General features: G+C 43.7%; 1 protein-coding gene across 2 annotated transcripts in view; it reads left to right on the top strand.

Moving 5' to 3' along the window:
* The window catches only part of LOC126521894 (GRIP1-associated protein 1-like), a 39,273-nt gene extending 22,125 nt beyond the window's left edge, over nucleotides 1-17,148 (top strand). The window contains exons 20-22 of one of the 2 annotated variants that reach the window (XM_055066161.1): nucleotides 5,977-6,070; nucleotides 8,162-8,325; nucleotides 16,936-17,148. In XM_055066161.1, the coding sequence (XP_054922136.1) occupies nucleotides 5,977-6,070; nucleotides 8,162-8,325; nucleotides 16,936-17,133 (456 nt within the window). In that variant the 3' untranslated portion in view covers nucleotides 17,134-17,148. Of the gene's footprint in view, nucleotides 1-5,976; nucleotides 6,071-8,161; nucleotides 8,326-11,290; nucleotides 14,341-16,935 lie in introns of those variants that run through there. The other variant, XM_050170618.2, reaches the window with a different exon arrangement.
* The last annotated feature ends 3,870 nt before the right edge of the window (nucleotides 17,149-21,018 follow it).

Below are 21,018 nucleotides of genomic sequence, written 5' to 3'. Positions count from 1 at the left end.
TTGTTTGTCTTTGTGGTGCCAGGTGACAGTGAATGCATCAGAATGCATCATCATTATCTCGCTCTGAACTAGGAAGTTATTTAAGTGATAATGGCAGCTCATCATGATTGATTGTCGTATTTATCTGATTCTAACACACCTTTTTTTCCCATGAAAATTGATCTCTAATTATCTGCACAGTGCCATCGGATACGAAACCAAAACTGCATTTCAAAAATCCTACTGTCAGAGCTAGTGTCTGTGCCATTGCCATGACAGGATGACTACAGAGCAATTTCTCACATAGGGTGGCGCTGTTTTGAGTTCCTTGGTTATACACCTATCCTCAAGGCGCACCAGGCGCCTAAGGAGCGTCGAGAATCGCTCGAACGCTCCAAAAAGAACAAAACACCTATTACAGGGCCTCGAAAGGGCTCTGTAATCTAAGGCATCTTTCCGTTTCCGTACACACAGCACTAATTTACATTAAATATGGATACACAAATCATACAATGGAACATCAGAGGTCTTCTTAGGAACCTTGATGATTTGCAAGAACTAATCCACAAATATAATCCAAAAGTGCTGTGTTTACAGGAAACACATTTAAAATCCAGACACGCAAACTTTCTCCGTACGTATGTTACGTTTCGTAAAGATCGCGATGATGCCATCGCATCATCGGGTGGTGTTGCGATTCTCACACATAAAAGTATAGCATGTCAACCTTTACAGCTTCGAACGCCCCTTGAAGCAGTGGCGGTGCGAGTTGTTCTGCTAAAGAAACTCATCACTATTTGCTCGCTTTATATACCCCCACATTACAAATTAACTAAACATGAATTTCAGTCCTTTATAGATGAACTGCCAGAACCCTATGTTGTTCTTGGCGACTTCAATGCGCACAACAGCCTGTGGGGCGACTCTCGTATAGATGCGCGAGGTCGTCTTGTTGAACAGTTCCTCTTCTCTTCTGGTGCATGCCTGCTGAATAAGAAGGCACCCACATATTATTCTCTCGCCAACAGAACATTTTCATCAATTGACCTCAGCCTAGTTTCCCCGTGTATACTGCCTGAACTCGAATGGGAAGTTATGAACAATCCTTACGGGAGCGACCACTTCCCCATACTGGTAAGAACATCTAAAGAAAACGAATGTCCTCCACAAGCTCCTAGGTGGAAGATAGACATAGCCGACTGGCAGAAATTTCGATCTCTCTCTAGCATCTCATGGGCTGACCTGTCTTCTTTAGAAATTGATGCTGCTGTGGATTATCTTACAGCATTCATAATGGATGCCGCGTCAAAATGCATATCCGAAGTAAGTGGTTTGGCATGCAAACCACGTGTACCATGGTGGAACAGCGAATGTCGGACCGCCCGTAAGAATCAGAACAAGGCGTGGGGGTTGCTGCGAGCTTCTCCCACCGCTGAGAATCTTGTCAACTTTAAAAAAATAAAATCCCAAGGTAGGAGAACCCGCCGACAGGCCAGAAGAGAAAGTTGGCAGAAATTTTTATCGAGTATTAACTCGTTTAGGGATGAGGCCAAAGCCTGGAACAGGGTAAATAGGATTAGAGGGCGGCAAACACATTCACTCCCCCTGGTAAACACACAGGGCGATACACTGCAAGACCAGGCAGACACACTTGGGGAATATTTTGAGAGCGTGTCAAGTCCAACAAATTATACACAGTCCTTTCTCAAATACAAAGAAACAGAAGAACGTAAGCCATTAAGAAGAAAAGGTCGAGAGAATGAGCCTTACAACCATCCTTTTTGTATTGCTGAATTGAGAGCTGCCTTGAGCGTATGCAACAGCTCCGCACCAGGATCTGATAGAATCATGTATGAAATGCTCAAAAACTTACATAATGACACGCAGGTTACACTACTCACACTTTTCAACACCATTTGGGATGCAGGGTACCTTCCAACCGCATGGAAGGAAGCCATTGTGGTCCCTGTTTTGAAACAAGGCAAGGACCCTTCCTCAGTGGCAAGTTACCGCCCGATAGCCCTCACAAGTTGCATCTGTAAGGTGTTTGAAAAAATGAATAATCGGCGACTCATCCATTTCCTTGAACTGAGCAAAATCCTTGATCCCTATCAGTGCGGCTTCCGAGAAGGGCGCTCCACAACTGACCATCTTGTACGTGTAGAAGGGAATATCCGGGATGCATTTATACATAAACAGTTCTTCCTATCGATATTCCTCGATATGGAAAAGGCGTATGACACAACGTGGCGTTACGGAATCTTAAGAGACCTGTCAGAAATGGGCATCCACGGTAATATGTTTAATATAATAAAAAGCTATCTGTCAAATCGTACCTTCCGGGTAAAAGTCGGCAATGCACTCTCACGTCCTTTTACGCAAGAAACGGGTGTACCCCAAGGAGGCGTGCTCAGCTGCATGCTATTTATCGTGAAGATGAACACGCTTCGTGCTTCACTACCACCCGCCATCTTTTACTCTGTCTACGTGGACGACATTCAAATACCTTTCAAATCTTGTAACCTCGCAGTCTGCGAGAGACAGGTACAGCATGGCCTGAACAAAGTGTCAATGTGGGCAGACAAGAATGGGTTTAAGATCAATCCTAACAAAAGCTCTTGTGTTCTTTTTACAAGAAAGAGAGGACTTATCCCAGATCCTTGCATAGAACTGCGTGGACAACAGATACCTGTAAACAAAGAACACAAATTTCTAGGTGTCATACTTGACTACAGACTCACCTTCGTCCCCCACATTAAACATCTCAAAGAAAAGTGTCTAAAAACAATGAACATAATCAAACTTCTATCCCAGACTACGTGGGGTAGTGACAGGAAGTGCTTAATGAATCTCTATAAAAGCCTCATTCGATCACGACTAGACTATGGCGCCGTGATTTACCACTCTGCCGCCCCGAGCGCACTAAGGATGCTAGACCCAGTCCACCATCTAGGAATCCGACTCGCCACTGGCGCTTTCAGAACGAGTCCCATACAAAGTTTATATGTAGAATCAAATGAGTGGTCACTTCATCTGCAGAGAACATACATCAGCCATACATATTTTCTGAAAGTCCACTCAAACCCCCAACATCCCTGTTTTAGTACCATTAATGACATGACATGTGCTACACTCTTTCGCAATCGTCCGTCCGTAAGACAGCCTTTCTCGCTGCGTGTGAGGGAGCTTAGCGAAGAAATGCACGTTCCACTCCTCGAGCTTCGCCTAATGCATCCAGCCAAGCTGCTACCTCCTTGGGAGTGGCAGCTCATACAATGTGATATATCGTTCGTGGAAGTCACAAAGCATGCCCCAGAGATTGAAATCAAGATGCATTTCCGGGAACTCCAGCACAAATACTCCTGCACGGAGTTCTACACAGACGCATCAAAGTCACACGACGGGGTATCCTATGCAGCCGTCGGTCCATCCTTCTCGGAATCCGACGTACTGCACCCGGAAACTAGCATCTTTACGGCTGAGGCCTACGCACTGCTGTCGGCCGTAAAGCATATAAATAAATCACAATTCCAGAAATCAATTATATATACGGACTCCCTCGGTGTTGTGAAGGCCTTGATGTCTTTCTGTAATCACAAAAATCCAGTATTTAATGAGCTCTACACCGCACTGTGCAAAGCATATATATCTAACCAACATGTGATCATATGCTGGGTGCCTGGACATAGGGGCATCGAGGGAAACGTTCTAGCGGACCAGATGGCCACATCCATTTCATTGCATGCAGTTAGTCCTACTGCTTCGGTCCCTGTCACAGACCTGAAGCCTTTCTTAAGAAGGAAACTGCGAAGCCACTGGCAACGCATGTGGGACGAAGAAATAAATAATAAACTGCATGTAATAAAGCCACAATTAGGTTTCTGGCCTCTTGTAACAACATGCCGCCGGACAGATGTGCTATTCTGCCGCCTAAGAATAGGACACACTTTTGGCACACATAACTTTTTACTCACGGGAAACGAGCCTCCAACCTGTGGTAGATGCGGGGAGAGGCTGACCGTCCTCCACGTCCTACTGGAGTGTCGGGAAGCCGAACCCGAAAGAAAAAAACATTTTCTCTTAGCATACAGGGACCACATCCCCCTTCATCCTGTTATGTTACTTGGTCCGGAACCACTCTTTAACACCAACGCCGTCATAGGTTTTTTGAAAGATGTTGTGTTGCATGTTATTAGCCCCACACGTTCGTAGCGCTTCCTCTCTTCTGAGGATGTCGCTGCGATAATTATTTTGAATAAGCACATGCCTCTAGGCCCTTGTGGTTCAAGGGCTCTGGCGAGGCTGTTGTGCTGTAAGCAATTTAACGTCTCGCATATCTTAAACAATGCATCATTCTTTTACGATGGATTTTAATCTTCAGTCTTCGTCATTAATCATCGCCATAATTTTATAGCACGTAGATTTTACGCACTTTACAGCGACTATTTGTAGGCCACTTTACAGCCAAGTCACATCTTCCATAATACATCGTTAACACTACCATTTGTCATGGCGCTCTTTGGCCATACCTGGCCCTTGCGCCATAAAACACTACACATCATCATTGGTTATAAAACTCAATTTGAAAATGTTACATGCTACGCTAGTGGCAACAAAGTCGTGTCACATGTCTTCAGTTTCTGGAGAATTGCGTGCATTGCAGGACGAACTAGCGAATGGGTTAGACCTGGCATGGGCCACCATCCCCTTTACGATTGTTGTGGGGACGTTCAATAAGTGCAGAATATAAAATGCACAACTGACTGCATGGAGGACGACATGTTGTGGTCCATAGACAGCAATGAAGTGCTGTGTGAGAGTGACGACAATGGACATTAAGTGTAAATAAATTCATATTCTATGAAGATAAACTTAACTGGTTTCATCTTTTGCTAGTCAGATTGGAGGCATGTTACATTCTTCTTGTCAAAGAATTTGGCGTGCACTAGATCTGGATGTGAATTGCTTTAGGTAAATACTGCGAATTGAAGCAGCCATGTGTTTGAGCATCTTTTCTGCCTCTTCATCAACCTGTGAGATAATTTGATCAATTTCGTTGAGCCTGTCGAGGGTGAATTAACTAAAGTTGACTGTACAAACATTCTAGAAATATGGCTTCAAAATCAAATCAAATATCAAGCATTTCTCTAAAATGGAACGAAAGAACACACCACTTCACTGCAGATACATCAATCTTAGCTCTCTTATTACATATTTAGCTTAAATTGTTGTGACAAACGTCAGGCAGGCAGGGTTCCTGCATTACACCCGTGTTCGAGTGACGTGTCTCCGTCCATTTTTCTCAAGAACTTTATGTTATGTAGAGGGGTAGACTTGCTGGTCTCTTGGCGCAAAACAGTTGCTGAAAGATTTTTGCCATTTTAAAGGGACACTAAGGATACATATAACTTGAGCTGTAGTCATTACCCTTCTACAATATTGTTACGATGGTATTTTACTTACACAATGAAAAGATATGCGGAAAGCAGTGGCAGGGAAAGACGAGTGCGGCGCGATGCACAGGTGAGCCTCACACGCCCCCTCTACTTCTTTCTCTGGCTCTGCCACGCAGTGCTGTGACAGTATTAAAAAGGCCACCGTGAGAAGAGGCTTCATAAGGAAGAAAAGATTCCAAAACAAAGAATGGGCGGCAACACCTGCTTGATGTTCTCACACCAGCTTGTTGTGACATCGTATATATTGATGGCCTCTGCTAGGACCCAGTTTAATTCTTGTTGGTAAAAAGATAGATCACATTGCATTTTAAAAAAGTCGTAAGAACTGAACTACAGCAGCCCAAATATGAAAGGTTATTTTTATGTCTGAGACATCAGACTGACGTACTGGCCCTATGTGATTTGGCAGAAAATTAGAAAAATGCCACTTTGACCTTCATTTGCCCTTCTAATAATCAACCTATTACGATGAATCTAAAGAAAGAAAGATTTTTGAAAAAAGACTGTATTGGTATAATCAGATTGTGTTTATTTTTTGTAGATAAACCACCTTGAAGTGAGCAATTCCTCCATGGCTGATGATTTGGTCAACAAGACAGCCATCATCCAGTACTACTGTATGGACAGCAAGTATGGTGAGTACCCACTAGCAACCTTAACCGGTAGCATAAATCACTCTTAGTTCATTTAGCTGCAGAATGCTATGACATCACCGCTTAAACTTCTGGCTGTTATGAAGTTTATCATGGAGTTTAGGTCGTGAAATATGTAATGTAGATGAAGTCTCACAATTCAAAACTTAGGCTTTAGTACTTATGCCTGTGTTGGTATGCATTGGTGTCCTTACTTTTTAAATAAATGAAAATTGATATTTTTTTCTGGACAGGAAGAAATAAAGAAAAAAATACATGTTCTGCGCTTCAAGAATGAAATGCAACAGGGATCTTTAAACTAGAACATTTCTTAACCCTTTTCGCCATATGCGACCGCCCAGGGTTGTTTTTTTTTTATTGCAGATTTAAATTCTTAGCGACTTATTTAGAAAAAAATTTACCGTAATTCTTGTAGGGTGACCGTAAAGTGAGAAAAAAATATTTTGCTTTGGTATATCCACTCTTCATTCATGAATAACAACAATAAAAAAGGAACTAAACTTATGAGAATTAAAAATTTGATGCATTTTTATGCACATAGTTTAAGGCTTTGAATATCTACATACGAGAATATTTCGCAAGTCTCAAATGTTCCTGCTCTTAGACTAATACGTACGTCCATAGCGTAATCGAATTGCGTAGGTGCGCACTCAAGAAAACTGTTTGGTTGTGTGCCCGTCAAAAAAACGTGCGACAAACTTCCGCTAATCTTCATCTTATCGCCAACTAGCTAGGGCAATTCGTTCTCGCGAGTCTTAAAGAAAAGAAAAGAAACGGAAACGCATGCACTACGGCATCCTTCCTATGCACACCCCTGTGAGCACTAAACGAGCGAGAAACAAGCGATCGCCCTTTGAGTAATTCGTAATGAGATAGCCATCAGTTTTGCAAGCGCAAGAAGCCGAAACTGCCCGCGAAACAGAACCCAAACGGCCACCCGCCTGCACAAGCGCCAATGCGCGAGCGGTAGTATAGAGACGCACGGGAGCGAACTAGCACTAAAACAAACCATGCAACAAAAACCTAGAGAAGGACGCGCACAGAAAGAATTCCCTGTATTCCCACATAGTGGCAGCACATGACAGAAAAAAAAAAGTTAAGAAATTGGCGCTTTTTAAACGTACAGACGGTGCCGTAAATATATGGCATCGACCATTTTTGGACTTGTTCGCGGATCCGTATATTTGTCATTCCCCCTCAAAAGGTTAAGCATAATTACACAAAAGTATGATACTATGCGTCTTGTCGCTAATGGTGGTATGGACTTTAATTTAAGCTCATGAGGCAAAGTTATGCAGATATTATAAGAACAGAAGGTGGCAGAAACAAAAGTATGTGTATTAGTTAGCCCTAAATTGATGTGTTTAATTCATGCATATAGTACAGCACATGTTTAGTGCACTGAGCTTGTTCAAGTAGCAAAATTTGTGTTGATGACTGCGTCGTCACTTATGGGCCAACCATGTTCACACGAAGAACAGATCTTGCTCCTCTTTCTAGAATAAAGAAACTCTTATGTTATTCCCACTTTCCAGTAGAAGTGGCCATATGACAGCCACTACTTTGTGTTTTAGGTGTTTGTGTCATGATGGCACTTGATTCTGTTTGGAAAGCCCTGTTGCGAGAAGCAGCACCATGCCAAGTAGATTGCCTTACAAAACACTTGTGAGGCATACGAAGCATTGTTCTGTTTACTGCACTATACTGTTACACAAAGGACAAAATAAATAAAACTGACACGCATGTGTGCAACATGTGTGTCAGGAGGCAACTGAGCAAGCCAGAGCAAGTGTTGTCCTGCTCTGATGTCCTGTCGTGATGTCCTGCTCCCGCATGACCACCTTCTGCGTCAGAATGTCACGATGAAATCGAAACGATACAAAATCTGGCTGTAACAAACCTATTACATTAAATAACTTGGGGCACTCTGAGGCTTGCCAACATCTTCCCTAAGTTTTCGAGGTCCTGGACCTCCATTATAATACAAGAAATGAAGAGTCAGAAGCATCATGTCAGTAACCTTTAATCAATGTTAGCATTACAATGTGTTCCTCTCATTGTGCATTGTTGCAGAGCCAACCTCGGGCAGCCACCACCCGTCGTCCACAGAAAAGCTGACCGTCAAGCGACTAGTGGACTTCATCAAGGACAAAGGGGATGAGAACCTCAAAGAGATCAACCGCCGCATGCAGCGAATGCTTGAGGAGACGCTGACCAAGAACATGCATTTGCAGAAGGTGGGTGTGTAGCATGTCACCACTTGGCACCAGGCCTGGTGCATTCCTTGCGCTAACTGCAGTCTATTTATTTATTTATTCACCCTCTGCCTTTGCACATTACAGAGCAGAGCGGCACAGTACAAAGTGAAAATTGTAAACAATCGATACAATAAGTAAACATGAAACAATCAATGCACTTGTACAAAAATGTACAGCTGGAATGAATGTAACTAAAGAAAAAATTCAAGAGCGAGAAGAAAACGAACAAGTTATGCATGTTATTAAAGAACTCTTAAAATTCATGTGTCTATGATAGGAGTAATTGCCTCTGGAAGCAATTACACTCAAACCTATTTCTAGGTTAAGAACGCTATTGACAGGTTTACCACAGTGCAATATGTGCAATGACTTAACTCACGTTTTATGCATCTGCAAGTGCTATGTGACCTCAAGGACTACTCTGAAATCTGCTTAATTTATGTGGCAGCTCCCTTCAGTGGCACAATTTTCTTGGATCTTGGAGCAGTACTGGTAGTGATGATGATGATGATGATGATGTGTGGTGTTTCATGGCGCAAGGGCCAGGTTTGGCCAAAGAGCGCCAAGCCAATGTTAATCAGATCAAAGTGAAGCAATATATTATGAGCAGTGAATGTTACAGGTCTGTAAAGGGGCCTAAAAGATGGTCACTGTAAATGTGTAAGAGCTACATGTAATAAAACTATGACAATGACTATGAAGTGTGCCAAGGACGTTAAAGGTGCATTGTAAAGGAGTTACGATGTGCTAAAATTGGTCATTTGGATAAAAAATTCGAAAAAGCACTACTGCCCTAACAGATTCCTTGAAGCGCAAGGATCTGAAGGCGTGTGCTGTACATAGACTACTATCACAGCAGTATCCTCTAGAGAGAGGATGTGCTACAATACTATTCGGCTGGTACTGGTACTGCTTTGTACGTACTGCTTTGTAAGTACTGGTAGTGCTTTGTGCACAATGAAGGTACTCTTGGCTTTTCTCAAAGATACTGCCGCCAACCAGACGCCCTTGTTGTAACTGGGTGTGCATGTGTGTATTGTGTGTGTGAGTTACCTGTATGAGTGCGTCATTTCATGTCATCCTCTTCATCTGGAATAGTATGCCTGGCTTATGAGAGGCAAACATCTCCAGGATGCGTTATAGGATGTTTCTATCTTTGTTTTACCTTGCCAACTGTGTGATCCTTGTAATAATGTAGGCCAGACACAGTTCAAGGCAGTGATGACAAACAATGAGGATTAGTTCATGTTGTACTTTAATTCTGTTCATGCCATGCTGTTATCCACAATTCCGACCATACTTGACCAGATTTCTTACTGCAGAACTCTTTACAAAAAACAATGTTGAGAATATTTTAAGAATTTCCTTATACAAAATTTCAACAATTTATTGAAAAGTGAAGCTTAACAACACTGTACAAGAAATGAAAAGTATATACTGTCTGGAAGTGAAAATTGCAAGCTAATGAAAAGTATAGTTGAGGTGCTGAGCTCGTCCTTGGACATATTTATCAGAAGTGCAGACAGACCCTGCTCATCCATGTTCTGAAAGGGCTAAAACTGGGATTTCTTGCAGCATGTGAAAGGCCTTGGGTTATGGGCCGCAATGTTTACTATATTTTAACAATGCGCTGTTGAGCTGTTTCAGGCCTATACCCCATGAGAGAGATTTTGTGTGCAACAGCTTTGAGTGACGAAATAGGCTGTCGCGTGAACAGATCACTCATTCTTATCGCTCGATTGCTCGGTTCGGGAAATCTAGAATTAGTCACTAGTCGCCTGGAAGTGCTATGAGCGACTAACCAATAGCACGAAGCCAGAACTGGATGTGCATTAGTCGAGTACTACCAATTGTTGCAGGGAACGAGGAGACAACTAAATTTTGATAATGCAAGGATAAGAACCTACCGCAAGACCTTCAGAAATTTTTTGTGCTGCTCTTTACACTAAAACACATCAACTTAAGTTAATAAAGAGCAAGTCACGACAGTTTCGGCGCATATTTGCTGCCATCATACCGGCATCATCGGGAAGATGTCACTCAAAGTCGTTGCCCGCATGGGGTACAACTCGTAGATGACCAGTGGACGCGACAGCCATCTCCATGCATCAATTGTCAATGTCGCGTGCAAGATCACTTGCATGGGGTTTATACTTAATTCCACTGGCCTCACTTAGTGGCGTAGCATGACTGGCCGCAAGCGATGTGCGGCAATAACATCGGACTATTGACCCTTTTCACGAAGCAGTTTGTTCTAGAGAAACGAGATGGTGCTTTCAGTGGTGCGCCGCACGTAGCCTCAGCGACAGCGCACGAGTACGAAACCACTACCGCTTCCACCTTGCTTCTGTGTGGTCAGTTGTTGGAAATGCAACCGAGTTTTCGATAACGTACTGTGCTTCAGTCATGCTAGATTGAATGATGTGGATTGAAGACATGTGCAGATTGGAGACATGTACCCTGAAGTTTGTTCTAGTCTCACAGTAGATACGTGGATATGCCTTGAACACTGAACATCTTTAATTTTGCAATTACTGTATGTGCTCTAACTTAACAAATAACATGCTAATTAGGTTTGCTAAATTAACTTATTGGCCATTGTCGCACTGTTGCTGATGTACGCCAGAGTCACGAAAATTCTGGCCATCAAAAATGACAGTTTTGTCTTGAACACCCTTTTTTTCACAACTGGAGACATTTGTTTCTGAAGCATTATATATTATACATTTGCTTGATTAAGTGGACTTGCCTTTGCATTTTCGTAGGTCATTGCAGTGCCAACTTGTGGGCAGCCAGTAGAATTGCACCAGAGCACGCTTTCCAATGCAATAATTTGCGTAGGCACACGATCGCACAATTTGTTTGTCGGTGGCGTCACCGAGACATTTGATTGAGCAGGTTTGAGGGAACACCTTGTTAATGTCTCCTTCTCTCCCCATCGCAGGACTTGGAGGTCATTTCTCAAGAGTTGCACAAGCTGAGGCAGGCCGGCGGGCTGGCGGAGGCCACCCTCTGAACTTATTTCGAGCCTCTGTTTTGAAGGCCATAATCAAAACAGTGACCTTATACATAGTGTTAATGGTTTTTGTAAATAGGCTGTGTAAACATGTCAGCTCTTTAATAACTGATGCAGGAATAGAATCCCTCTCTCTGCCCTTTTTATTTTTAAGAAGGCGAAGAGGCTTGAAGATTGCAAGAGTCGGGCAAAGCTGTCCTTGAGGTAGCGCGTGCAGTTGATGATGACACTACTGCACATTTCAAAGTAGGTCCCTCCAGGCAGTGCGGTTTCTGTATCTGTTTTTAAGTTAGGCAAAGTTCTTACATACATTCTTATGCTTTCTTCAGACACCCAAAAGGCTTCCATTACAGAAATAACACATGCGGTTGGCCAAGAAAGCTTACGGGACACAGGTTGCATGACAAATGTGAATTTTTGCTCTGTTAAGGCATAGCCTTCGCAATGTAATGGATCACCTTGTAGATTACCAACCATACCACAGATTAAAATTTTAATGTTACGGTTATGTGCCCGAGATTCGTGGGAATTCTGCTTTTCTTGCAAATCCCTTGCCCTGTAAATGTTTGTGGCCAACTGTACTTTCCATGTATAGTAAAAGTACCTCTTGCCTGGATCCTGCTGAAGGAACTTGCTATAGGAGAACATAGTACATTCTTTATAGCTTGTGCCAGAGATGTCGGGGTGTTAAAGTTTGTTTTCTCTGATTTCGACCTTGATAGTCAAAACTTAAAAAGGAAGGAAAGTGCTGGATGTTGCGATATGTACAATATTGTAGTCATTCTTTGGTGTGGGAGCTTTTGTAACTGTGAGGCAGGTGTTGTTGCACAGCACAGTCCATGTTTAATTGCTGAGTGACGTTGCACAACCTGGTCTGGCTTTTGATAGCATGAGCTCATCTTGGTCTCTCTGCATGCAGAATATTTTGCGTCTTCAGGCACCTGGGCTTAGCGGTTAAATTTGGCACATTGTCTTCCATACACAGAACTGCTGTAATCTTGCTGCTTGTAACTATGGCTCTCATATTTCTATGCCAATTCTTGGCCTTATGCTTGAGACAAGCTGTGCACATTTCAAGCTTTAGTCCACATCATGAGAGCCCCTCTAGGTCTGGATGGCTGCAAGGGTTTAATGATGTAGCACCAATGTGACACTGTAGGTGCTCTTGGTGGCCACCGAAAGAGTAATGCTTCAGCAGTTGAAGATTCACTATATAATTTTTGATCTTTTAATCAGGCATGGACTTACTAGGGTACTTAGTAGAAGCATTTACAGCAGACCTGTTAAATTGAATATGGTTAATTTGACGCCTATTGAAGGTCCCTGCGGGGACCTTCAAGATTTTCGTTATTTCGATCCTAAAATTTGCCTTCGAACTTGACCAGTCAGCATGCACGTGCCTGAACCCTATGGCGACCCTAATGCTGATTCCTTTCCTGAGAGTATCTGTATTTGCAGAGCTTAAGGGACAGTGAGTGCATTGAACACTCAACATCTCCATTCGAAAACGCCTATTTTCCGGACTGCCCTAGGAAGATTTCCAAGCAATAACTGTAGCTCGCAATGTTTGATTACGGTATTTAACCAATTCTAACGCGCGCTTATATTTTTTCCGAGAAAAGCCGAAAACCACCATTGAGGCTTTCCGGTGGTTTGCCGTATAACACGGTTGTAATGCGACAAAGCTAGCTTTAAGAAACAGTGCGGCGAAGCTGACTTTAGAAAACTGGTTGTCCCTGTACAACACATCTTAAAACATTTGCCTTTTTTCTTTCTAAAATATCGGGTACGCGTTTGATTTATGCTTGGTGTAGGAGCTTTATTGTTATCGCTACGTTTTCTTACTTTGGACACACAGAAAGCGGCCGCACGCTTGATTCAGGGGTGTGTTGGAATTGGGCAAATGCTGCCAAATGAATCAACGGTGTTTTTTCTGCGACCTGTTTAATTCGACCTGCCGGATAATTCGATAGGTCTTGTTGGTCCCGGCAGGGTCGAATTAATGGAAATCAACTGCATAGTTAAATCTCATTATAATGAAGCTGGATTGAACACGAAAATATCTTCAATATATATTATGTTCATTATATGTTCCTTACATGTTAATATTGGCGAGGAACATTTTGCATTTACTTTGTTATATCGTGCTCATTGTACATCATATTCAGCATGCAAAACAGAAGATGATTTCACCTTGAAGATTTCCTGTGTGTTGGTGCTGTTCATTCTTGATGTACAAGCTTGGCAGGTACATTTTCTTTCTTTATGGTTGCTTAAAAAGGAAAAAAAAAATACGGCGAGATTCTAAGCATCAGCTTGTGGCAGCATTCTTCAGCAGTATTGTTCACTGCAAATAATGTTGAACATAATGCGTTACATGTCCTGTGCCTGACTGGCAAGTGAGCCGATTTTATCTGAAAGCTGCGTTTCAGGGATGCTTCTGTTGCTCTGTTTCACGAGATTAAATGAATGTCGGGAGTTTTTATTTGAGAGTAGCATGGCAAAGATGCTTCTATTTCTTAGCGCAGGGACTATTATGGAGCTTCACGCAGTCATATTTCAAATTGGAACTGCAAGCATGCCTCTGCTCTTCGTTTCTTCCTATGCACTTTTTGTACAGTGAGCTTTTTTTTTTCTTTTTGTCTTTCTGGTTATCTTGTTTATGGCTTACACCTGTAACAAGCAGCTATATTTTGTACATATATGTCTTGTGCGCAAGTTTCGAAACCTCGAACCATATAAACATTATTTTGTGCAATATTTGGTGTACTTGTTGTATGGGAGAGTTGTTTGTATGTATGTTTACATTACCTAGCAAGTGCAACAGTCGCTGCTTTTCCATCTGTAAATATGCGGCTGTGCTCTAGCCTTTCGCAACATTCAGTGCTGGTCACAGTTGTATTGGCATGTGCGGTCTCTGTGCATAGATTGTGTATAACAAGAAAAATAAACTAATCTGTTTCGAAGAATGCACCTGACGTTTGTGCGGAGATGTGTCCTGGTTTGGTTGACGCAGATTGGTGGCCAGGGTAGTTGGTGTATCATTATATTGTGGCATTTATTGTAAATTGTACAGGCACTCGAGGTCCATGTACTCCATTGATGTGGTTGCTGTGCTGTCACAAGTCACAACTGTCACAAGTGTCAACTGTCACAAGTGTCATCGGTGCTTGTGCAGCTCCTGCACCCACTGTTGGAGGTCATGTGATCTGCTGAGTTTAGGAGGCACGGCACAGTTGAAATGATGGAGCAGGAGCACGGAACAGTCGTTTTTGGACAACCACGTATGCTCCTTGCTTTGGCAGCCTTCATCAAGCCAGGGCTGTGACCATTAGTGCTGGCGGTTGAATCACCATTCTTCATGTGTCTTTGGGTGTGTGACACCATGCTTGTTTAGTTAGTAAGCCAATGTTGACTGCAATTTATACTGCCCATAGAACTAAAACCTTAGTTTGTGTAATAGCCTAATATACTTTCCTATCACTGTCAATAATTTGTCCTTCTGGTGAAACTGCAACTTTTCGTTTTTTAATATGATTGTACTTTTAATTCTCTGCTTTCACTTTTTGTGTGCTCTCCTGTTACTGTGACATCCCAAGATGCACTCGCAAAAGTTTTCAAGTTGTTATTGCCGTTGCAGCTCCTAGGACTCACATTTTGACTACCATATTCAGTTAACCTGCTGATAACAGTGCAAAGTTGTAGTAAATGGTTGTCATTATGGATAAAGGCATAGTGGCACTCAGAGCATTCATCCGTAGGTACTGTGTCAAGCATAGCAAACGTGGACGAACAACTGAGTTAACATAAGTTCCTCACCTTTCACCTGTGCAATATACAAGGACATTATCCTTTGCATGTCCAGTTTCCTTTTTGCTTGTCAGGTTTCACACCTACAAGTTGACAGGATGATACACATTCTCTTATTAAATATCTCAAGAAAATTAAACATCTTCATAAAACCCACACCTCGTAAGCTTTTGACCCTGACTGTACATTCAGCAGAGTGAATGTTTTGCCAACTTCAGAAGTTGGACATGTGATCTACAAAAACGCTGAATTTCCTAGCAATTTGTGACCACAGCAAGTAAAACCATACTGCACTATGCTTGTATTTACTTGCACAGATTGCAAGGCTCTGCGGCCAGGCTCTGGAAATAATAGGCTCTTTCCCGGACCCCGTGGTCCATAAACTTTTGATGTCCACTGTAAACTATGTCAAAGAGCCCACAAATGCTCGAAAAGTGTTATAGGGCCACCACAGAAAAAAACTTGTACTTGAGCTGCACTTATGATGCCCGAAAAACAAAGCATTGATAGGGATATCAACGTTTTAGACAAGTACACAAAGCTCATAGTTTTATCGACCGTATAAATTGCAGCAAACATTCGCTTAATAATTAAATTGACCATGTTGTCATGCGCGCGCAAGGAAACGTGAAGAGATCTGACTTGACTGCGGACACCCCGTCACAATGCTAGCATGGTGAAGAGCCATAGCAGCGGCGAGCGAATTTCCCCTCGTGCTGCCACCAGGCATGTGAGCTCGCCTAATCTTTGCACACTCCGCAGGTTACCTTCAAGATAGGGCTAGCGCTGCCGCGCTCGGCCACACCATGCGCAGCCACAGCAGGGCTAGAATGGACTCTCGCTCACCTGCCCCCCTCCCCCCACCCAGCTGTAAAGCCCCTTAAACTTCGTAAAGTAGTGACACTCTCCTCCTCCGCCTTCACTCCTCGTTTCTCCTCTCTCTCACGCGCCCTCCTCGACCGTGGCGCCTCCTACACCGCGCGAGCGTAGCAGCGGCGCCAACGTGCGCTCTTCGCCACTCCGTAGACGCTTCTCGAGCGAAAATGGCGTGTGGAGCACGGCGCTAGGGTCCACGTGATGCTATTAGGCCAATAGCGACGCGGCGTCGGCCTCGACCAGAGCGCGCGAGGAGGAGGTGGCGTTCTTCAAAGCGTGGCGCTACTTAACGAAGTTTAAGGGGCTTTACCCCACTGTCCTTTCTTTGCGCGAGAAGACTGTGCACCAAGCCACCATCGTTCTCGACTTCCCCTCCCACACGCAGCACAGATCGCGCGGGCGCGATCTCATCGCACTTGGACTACACGAAACCTCACGGCGACGACGACGACGAAAATTCGTCCCGGAGTGTGTACAAAAATGCTATCGCAAAAACTTACCGTGAAAAGAGGCTTGCTAAGACGCGCAAACGAAAGACGGATGGTGACTGTCGGCGCCACCTTGCAGCGGCTCGGTGTGACGTCATGTATTTCGAAGGTGTCTTCATTCCCGGGAATGGTTAATTTTTCTCTCGGTAGAGATCGACTGCATTGTATACTTTACTGAGCTTATAGTGTTTCGAGAACCTTCATTGAGTCACAATGGGCCAAATACGGGGGTAGAAAAACATCGTGACGTCGCACTGGCGTGCCGGCGCTGTGGCTCGGCGCGATACTTGAAAAGAAACTGATATAAATTTTGGCTTCTAATGAGCGAATAGTTAAGCTATATTGCTGAACTATCGTGTTAGCGGCTCGCCCATACCATAACGCCATATTTGCTTCTAGTACACTCTAAAAAGAAGTTTACGAGCCCTCAAAAGCCCGGACCTCAAACTCCAACTCAAGGCCGTCCAGAGGGCCCAAGAACTGGCGGAGCGACACTACGTTGCCGTCCCGACTTGGGCGTCGCCTACAGTTTCGGACCCCGCGTGGGATCTCCAACGGCTTGAAACTCCTCAGGACCTCAATAAAGTTCTTGACTGACTGACTGACTGACTGACCCTTTGGGCCTTGTCCCCAAGCCATAATCGTCATCTGCCTTGCATGCGTTTCCTCTCTAGAAAATTCGGCGCTCGCTAATTTCCTCTCGAGAATGATGTGCCAGGCTGATAACGGGCAAGCCATTCGTGATTATGGGAAGTACCGGGCTCGCAGCGTTGAAGAAAGGAAATGCGGGCAAGAGAGATGACGATTATTGTTTGGGGACAAAATACAATCCGAAGGGTGTAAACTTTTATTCAGAGTGTAGGCATCGCGCGAAACTCCGGGTCACACGTGGACACACTTCGCTATCGCCCGCGCTTCGTCGCCGCGCAGCGGATGGGCCGAGAGTCAAATGGGCGCCTTGCACGAGCAGCCGACCGGGGAACAACGGAAAGTTCAAAAAGCTGCTCTCGTTATACCCGACTGGCCTGCTGCTCTTCTCCGGTTATTATTATCCTTTCTTTCTCGGGACGCTGCCCTAAGACAACTCGTTTTCGTTGTTTTGAGAGCGCCCGTGGGTGCAAAATTGCCGAGATCCGGTGCGGGCCGCAAAAAGAAGTAAATTTTAAAAAAAGTAACCGAAGATGAGAAAGAAACCGAGAATGTCGCTTTTCGCGGAGAAACTGCCGTTTGGAGCGGGAGGCGTCATAACAGAGTGTTTTGCGCACCGCACACGTCCCGTTATCTCGGCGAAACGCGGGCGCACCTGCTTATTGTTTTCGAGTTTGGCTCGAGCGCCGTCTGCTTAAGATTCCGGCATTTGCATAATTGCGGCTAAGTGTTCGTTATAACCTACCGGTGGCGAACCTTGACGCTTGTAGAGAGGGCAAAAACGAAGTTGCTCGCGGGCACACCCTGACGTACGTACACATGCGCGCGCGCACATGCCCCCCCCCCCAAAAAAAAAAAAAAAAAAACATAGAAGAAAAAGTTTATGCCTCTAACTGTGGACATTTATTTTTCACTGGCCACGAATGCCCGCCACGCTAAACGAGGGCTGCAGCTGACGGTTCTTTTCTTCGGACGGATAGTAAACAAATAAACAGTGCCCTTAGCGCGAAACGCATCGCATACGAGCGCGTGCAAAAATGCAAATACACAGAACAGGGCGGCGACGCCATGAGTCCGTCGTTACGCACGCGTGCAAGACTCCGAGTGGTCCCAGCGCAGTCTGTGCGGAGCGGCTGTACACTGCGAGTTTAGTGCCATAGCCAAGGGTTAATAACCGAAGTAGTCGTTAGCATATCTTGCATTTCTGCGAAGAAACACAGCTATGGGGCCGCGCCGGGGCTTCGCATGGCGTACCGGTAGCCGAACTTGTGACCCTTTGTTGGCAGAATATGCTCCATATGCCCGAGCTTCTACAGTAACTAACAAACTAGTGCATATGGCATATAAGTGCATATGGCATATAGTACATATAAGAAAAGTTAGGGTGTCCTAACTACCATGCATCAAGATTTAAAAATGTGCAAATGCCACGTCGCTGGACAGAAACAAGGTAATGTTTGCCGTGGCTTGGAGATACACGGATTATTTTTTGCATTCCTCATAATTAGTTAATTAGTCTTAATGAATTAATCAACTTTTCAAATATTATAATTGGATGAAAAGTGTAAATGAGAAAATTGTAGAGCAGCATGAAAACTCCCGATACAGCTTTCTGTTGCTCGATACCTGCTACATAAAAGTGTTTTTCCGAGCGTAGAAGAAGCCCTCTAATACACGCGAAATTGCCGCGCGATTGGCCGCTCGAGGCCATAATTAAAAACAGTGCTATGAGGATGCAATAGACACGAGGCGCTCCGGGGTATGTGGAAAGGTGTAATGGTTCCAGGACTTACCTTTGGAAATGCGGTTGTTTGCTCGAGATCAGGGGTACAATCAGGACTCGGTAGCAACCAAAGGTCAGTGGGACACCTCTCATTGGGCGCTCACGGGAAGACTGCAAGTTAAGCTGTGCAGGGTCATATGGAATGGACAAGCTTTAAAGGGAAGGAAGCTCAGAGTAAAATTGATTTGAAGAACGTCTGAGGGAATATGGAAGAAAGTAAATCGACTGGGAGAGTGTTCAGGTATATGTAGCGGAAAAAAAATTATTCACAGTGGAGGAAAACAACTAGGAAGCTAACCAGCAAGTATGCGACCTGTATGGTGTGAAACATGGCAACAAAGAACGTCAAGCGGAAGGTCATAGAGGCTGAGATAATCTCGTGGGTGGCGGCAATGCAAAAGAAACCGTCTATGAGTAACTACTTAAGAGGAAAAAAAAACGAAATCAGTAAAGAAACAAGTTATGGTAACTCAAAGGGAAGCTCATTACTTTTCGAAGCGAGATCAGGGTACCTTAGAACACGCACTTCTAAAGCGAGGTACAACAAGGAAGAAGAAGCATGCGCTTGCTGCGGCAAAGCTAGGGAAACGATGGAGCATATTTTATTAGATTGTGAAGATATCTGCCCAGCGATCGATTTAGGCACCTCTGGCCTCCTTGAAGCCCTTGGTATCAGCGAGAGCAGGGGGAAACTAAACATGTCCGCAACAGAGATTAGTAAGAGACGATTGGAAGATTGGTGGAAAAAAGTAGGGAAACGACAAACAACGGAGGCATATAAAAACCAGGTTCATAATAGGGATTCAGAAAGTTTCGTTATGAGAATTCATCGTGGTTTTTTTTTTCTTTTTAACATAGGTAGGACATTAGGCAATATAACAATAAGAGCTTGGTGGCGCAACCCACCACTCCGTTCCAAAGGGGACGCTCATAGCATCCATCCATTCATCGAAGATGGCAGTTGTGCTTCACACGTCCACGGCTGACGAACAACGAAGTGTGATTCGTTTTCGATGGAGCAAGGGACGAACGCCCATCGAAACCCAAAGGGAAATACAGCCCACGTTTATGGGAAAAGGTGTTTCGGTCCGCTGAAGAAGTTCCTGGCAAAACAGCGATTCATGTGAAACGATGAAGCCAAGAAAACGGTCCGACGGTGGTTCTACAGTGAACCGGACGAATTCTACCACAGGGGCATCTCAAAGTTAGTTCTGTGATGGGACAAATGTCTGAATCGGTGTGGGGACTATGCGGAAAAATAGCCTAAGATACGTAGAATAGTACGTATATTTGTAATTACCTGCATGTACCTTATTTTGACTAATAAATAATAGGGGCAAAGACTTTCTCATTCTCCCTCGTATGTATATGTGTTCATATTCTACATATTCATTTGGTATCATTGGATGCACTGACGCTTGCACAGAGCGACAGGAAGGGTTGCGCTGCTACCCAGGGCATTCCTTTAGGTTCAATGTTATTTAGTCGCCAAATTCAGACCTGCATGTATTTTTTCTATCTAATTTACAACGTAAAAATCACAACGCAAAAAGTCAAGGACAAGGACATAGTACAGAGGGCAGGTGCTACAAGGACAGGCACATTGCACAGGAAAAGCGGTATCCTGTCCTGCGCACTCTCTCTTTGTCCTTGTATTATTGTGCTATGATATTTTGCACCTTATACATATATATATATATATATATATATATATATATATATATATATATATATATATATATATATATATATATATATATATATATATATATATATATGAACCAACTCGGCCAAGAATGACACGCAATTTAGTCTAGTTTGTTTTATCTTCTCTTGATCTATTCCTTAATTTTCGTTAATTCGTACTCTCTAATCATAATTGTCTACTTCTGCTCCATTTCTTACGCATATTTTATTTTGCCCCACCCGGTTCTTGACCAGTGTTTTAGAATGGGTACGTGACACTGCCTCGCAAGGCTGTACTATGTATTCTTACGGTATGTATACATGTATATTATATGTATATTTGTACTGATGGTGGTCGATGACGA

Source organism: Dermacentor andersoni, chromosome 6 (assembly GCF_023375885.2).
Source record: "Dermacentor andersoni chromosome 6, qqDerAnde1_hic_scaffold, whole genome shotgun sequence".
In the NCBI taxonomy this organism is placed as follows: domain Eukaryota; kingdom Metazoa; phylum Arthropoda; class Arachnida; order Ixodida; family Ixodidae; genus Dermacentor; species Dermacentor andersoni.
The sequence above is the reverse complement of the archived record's forward strand: the minus strand, read 5'-3'. Positions and strand labels throughout refer to the sequence as shown.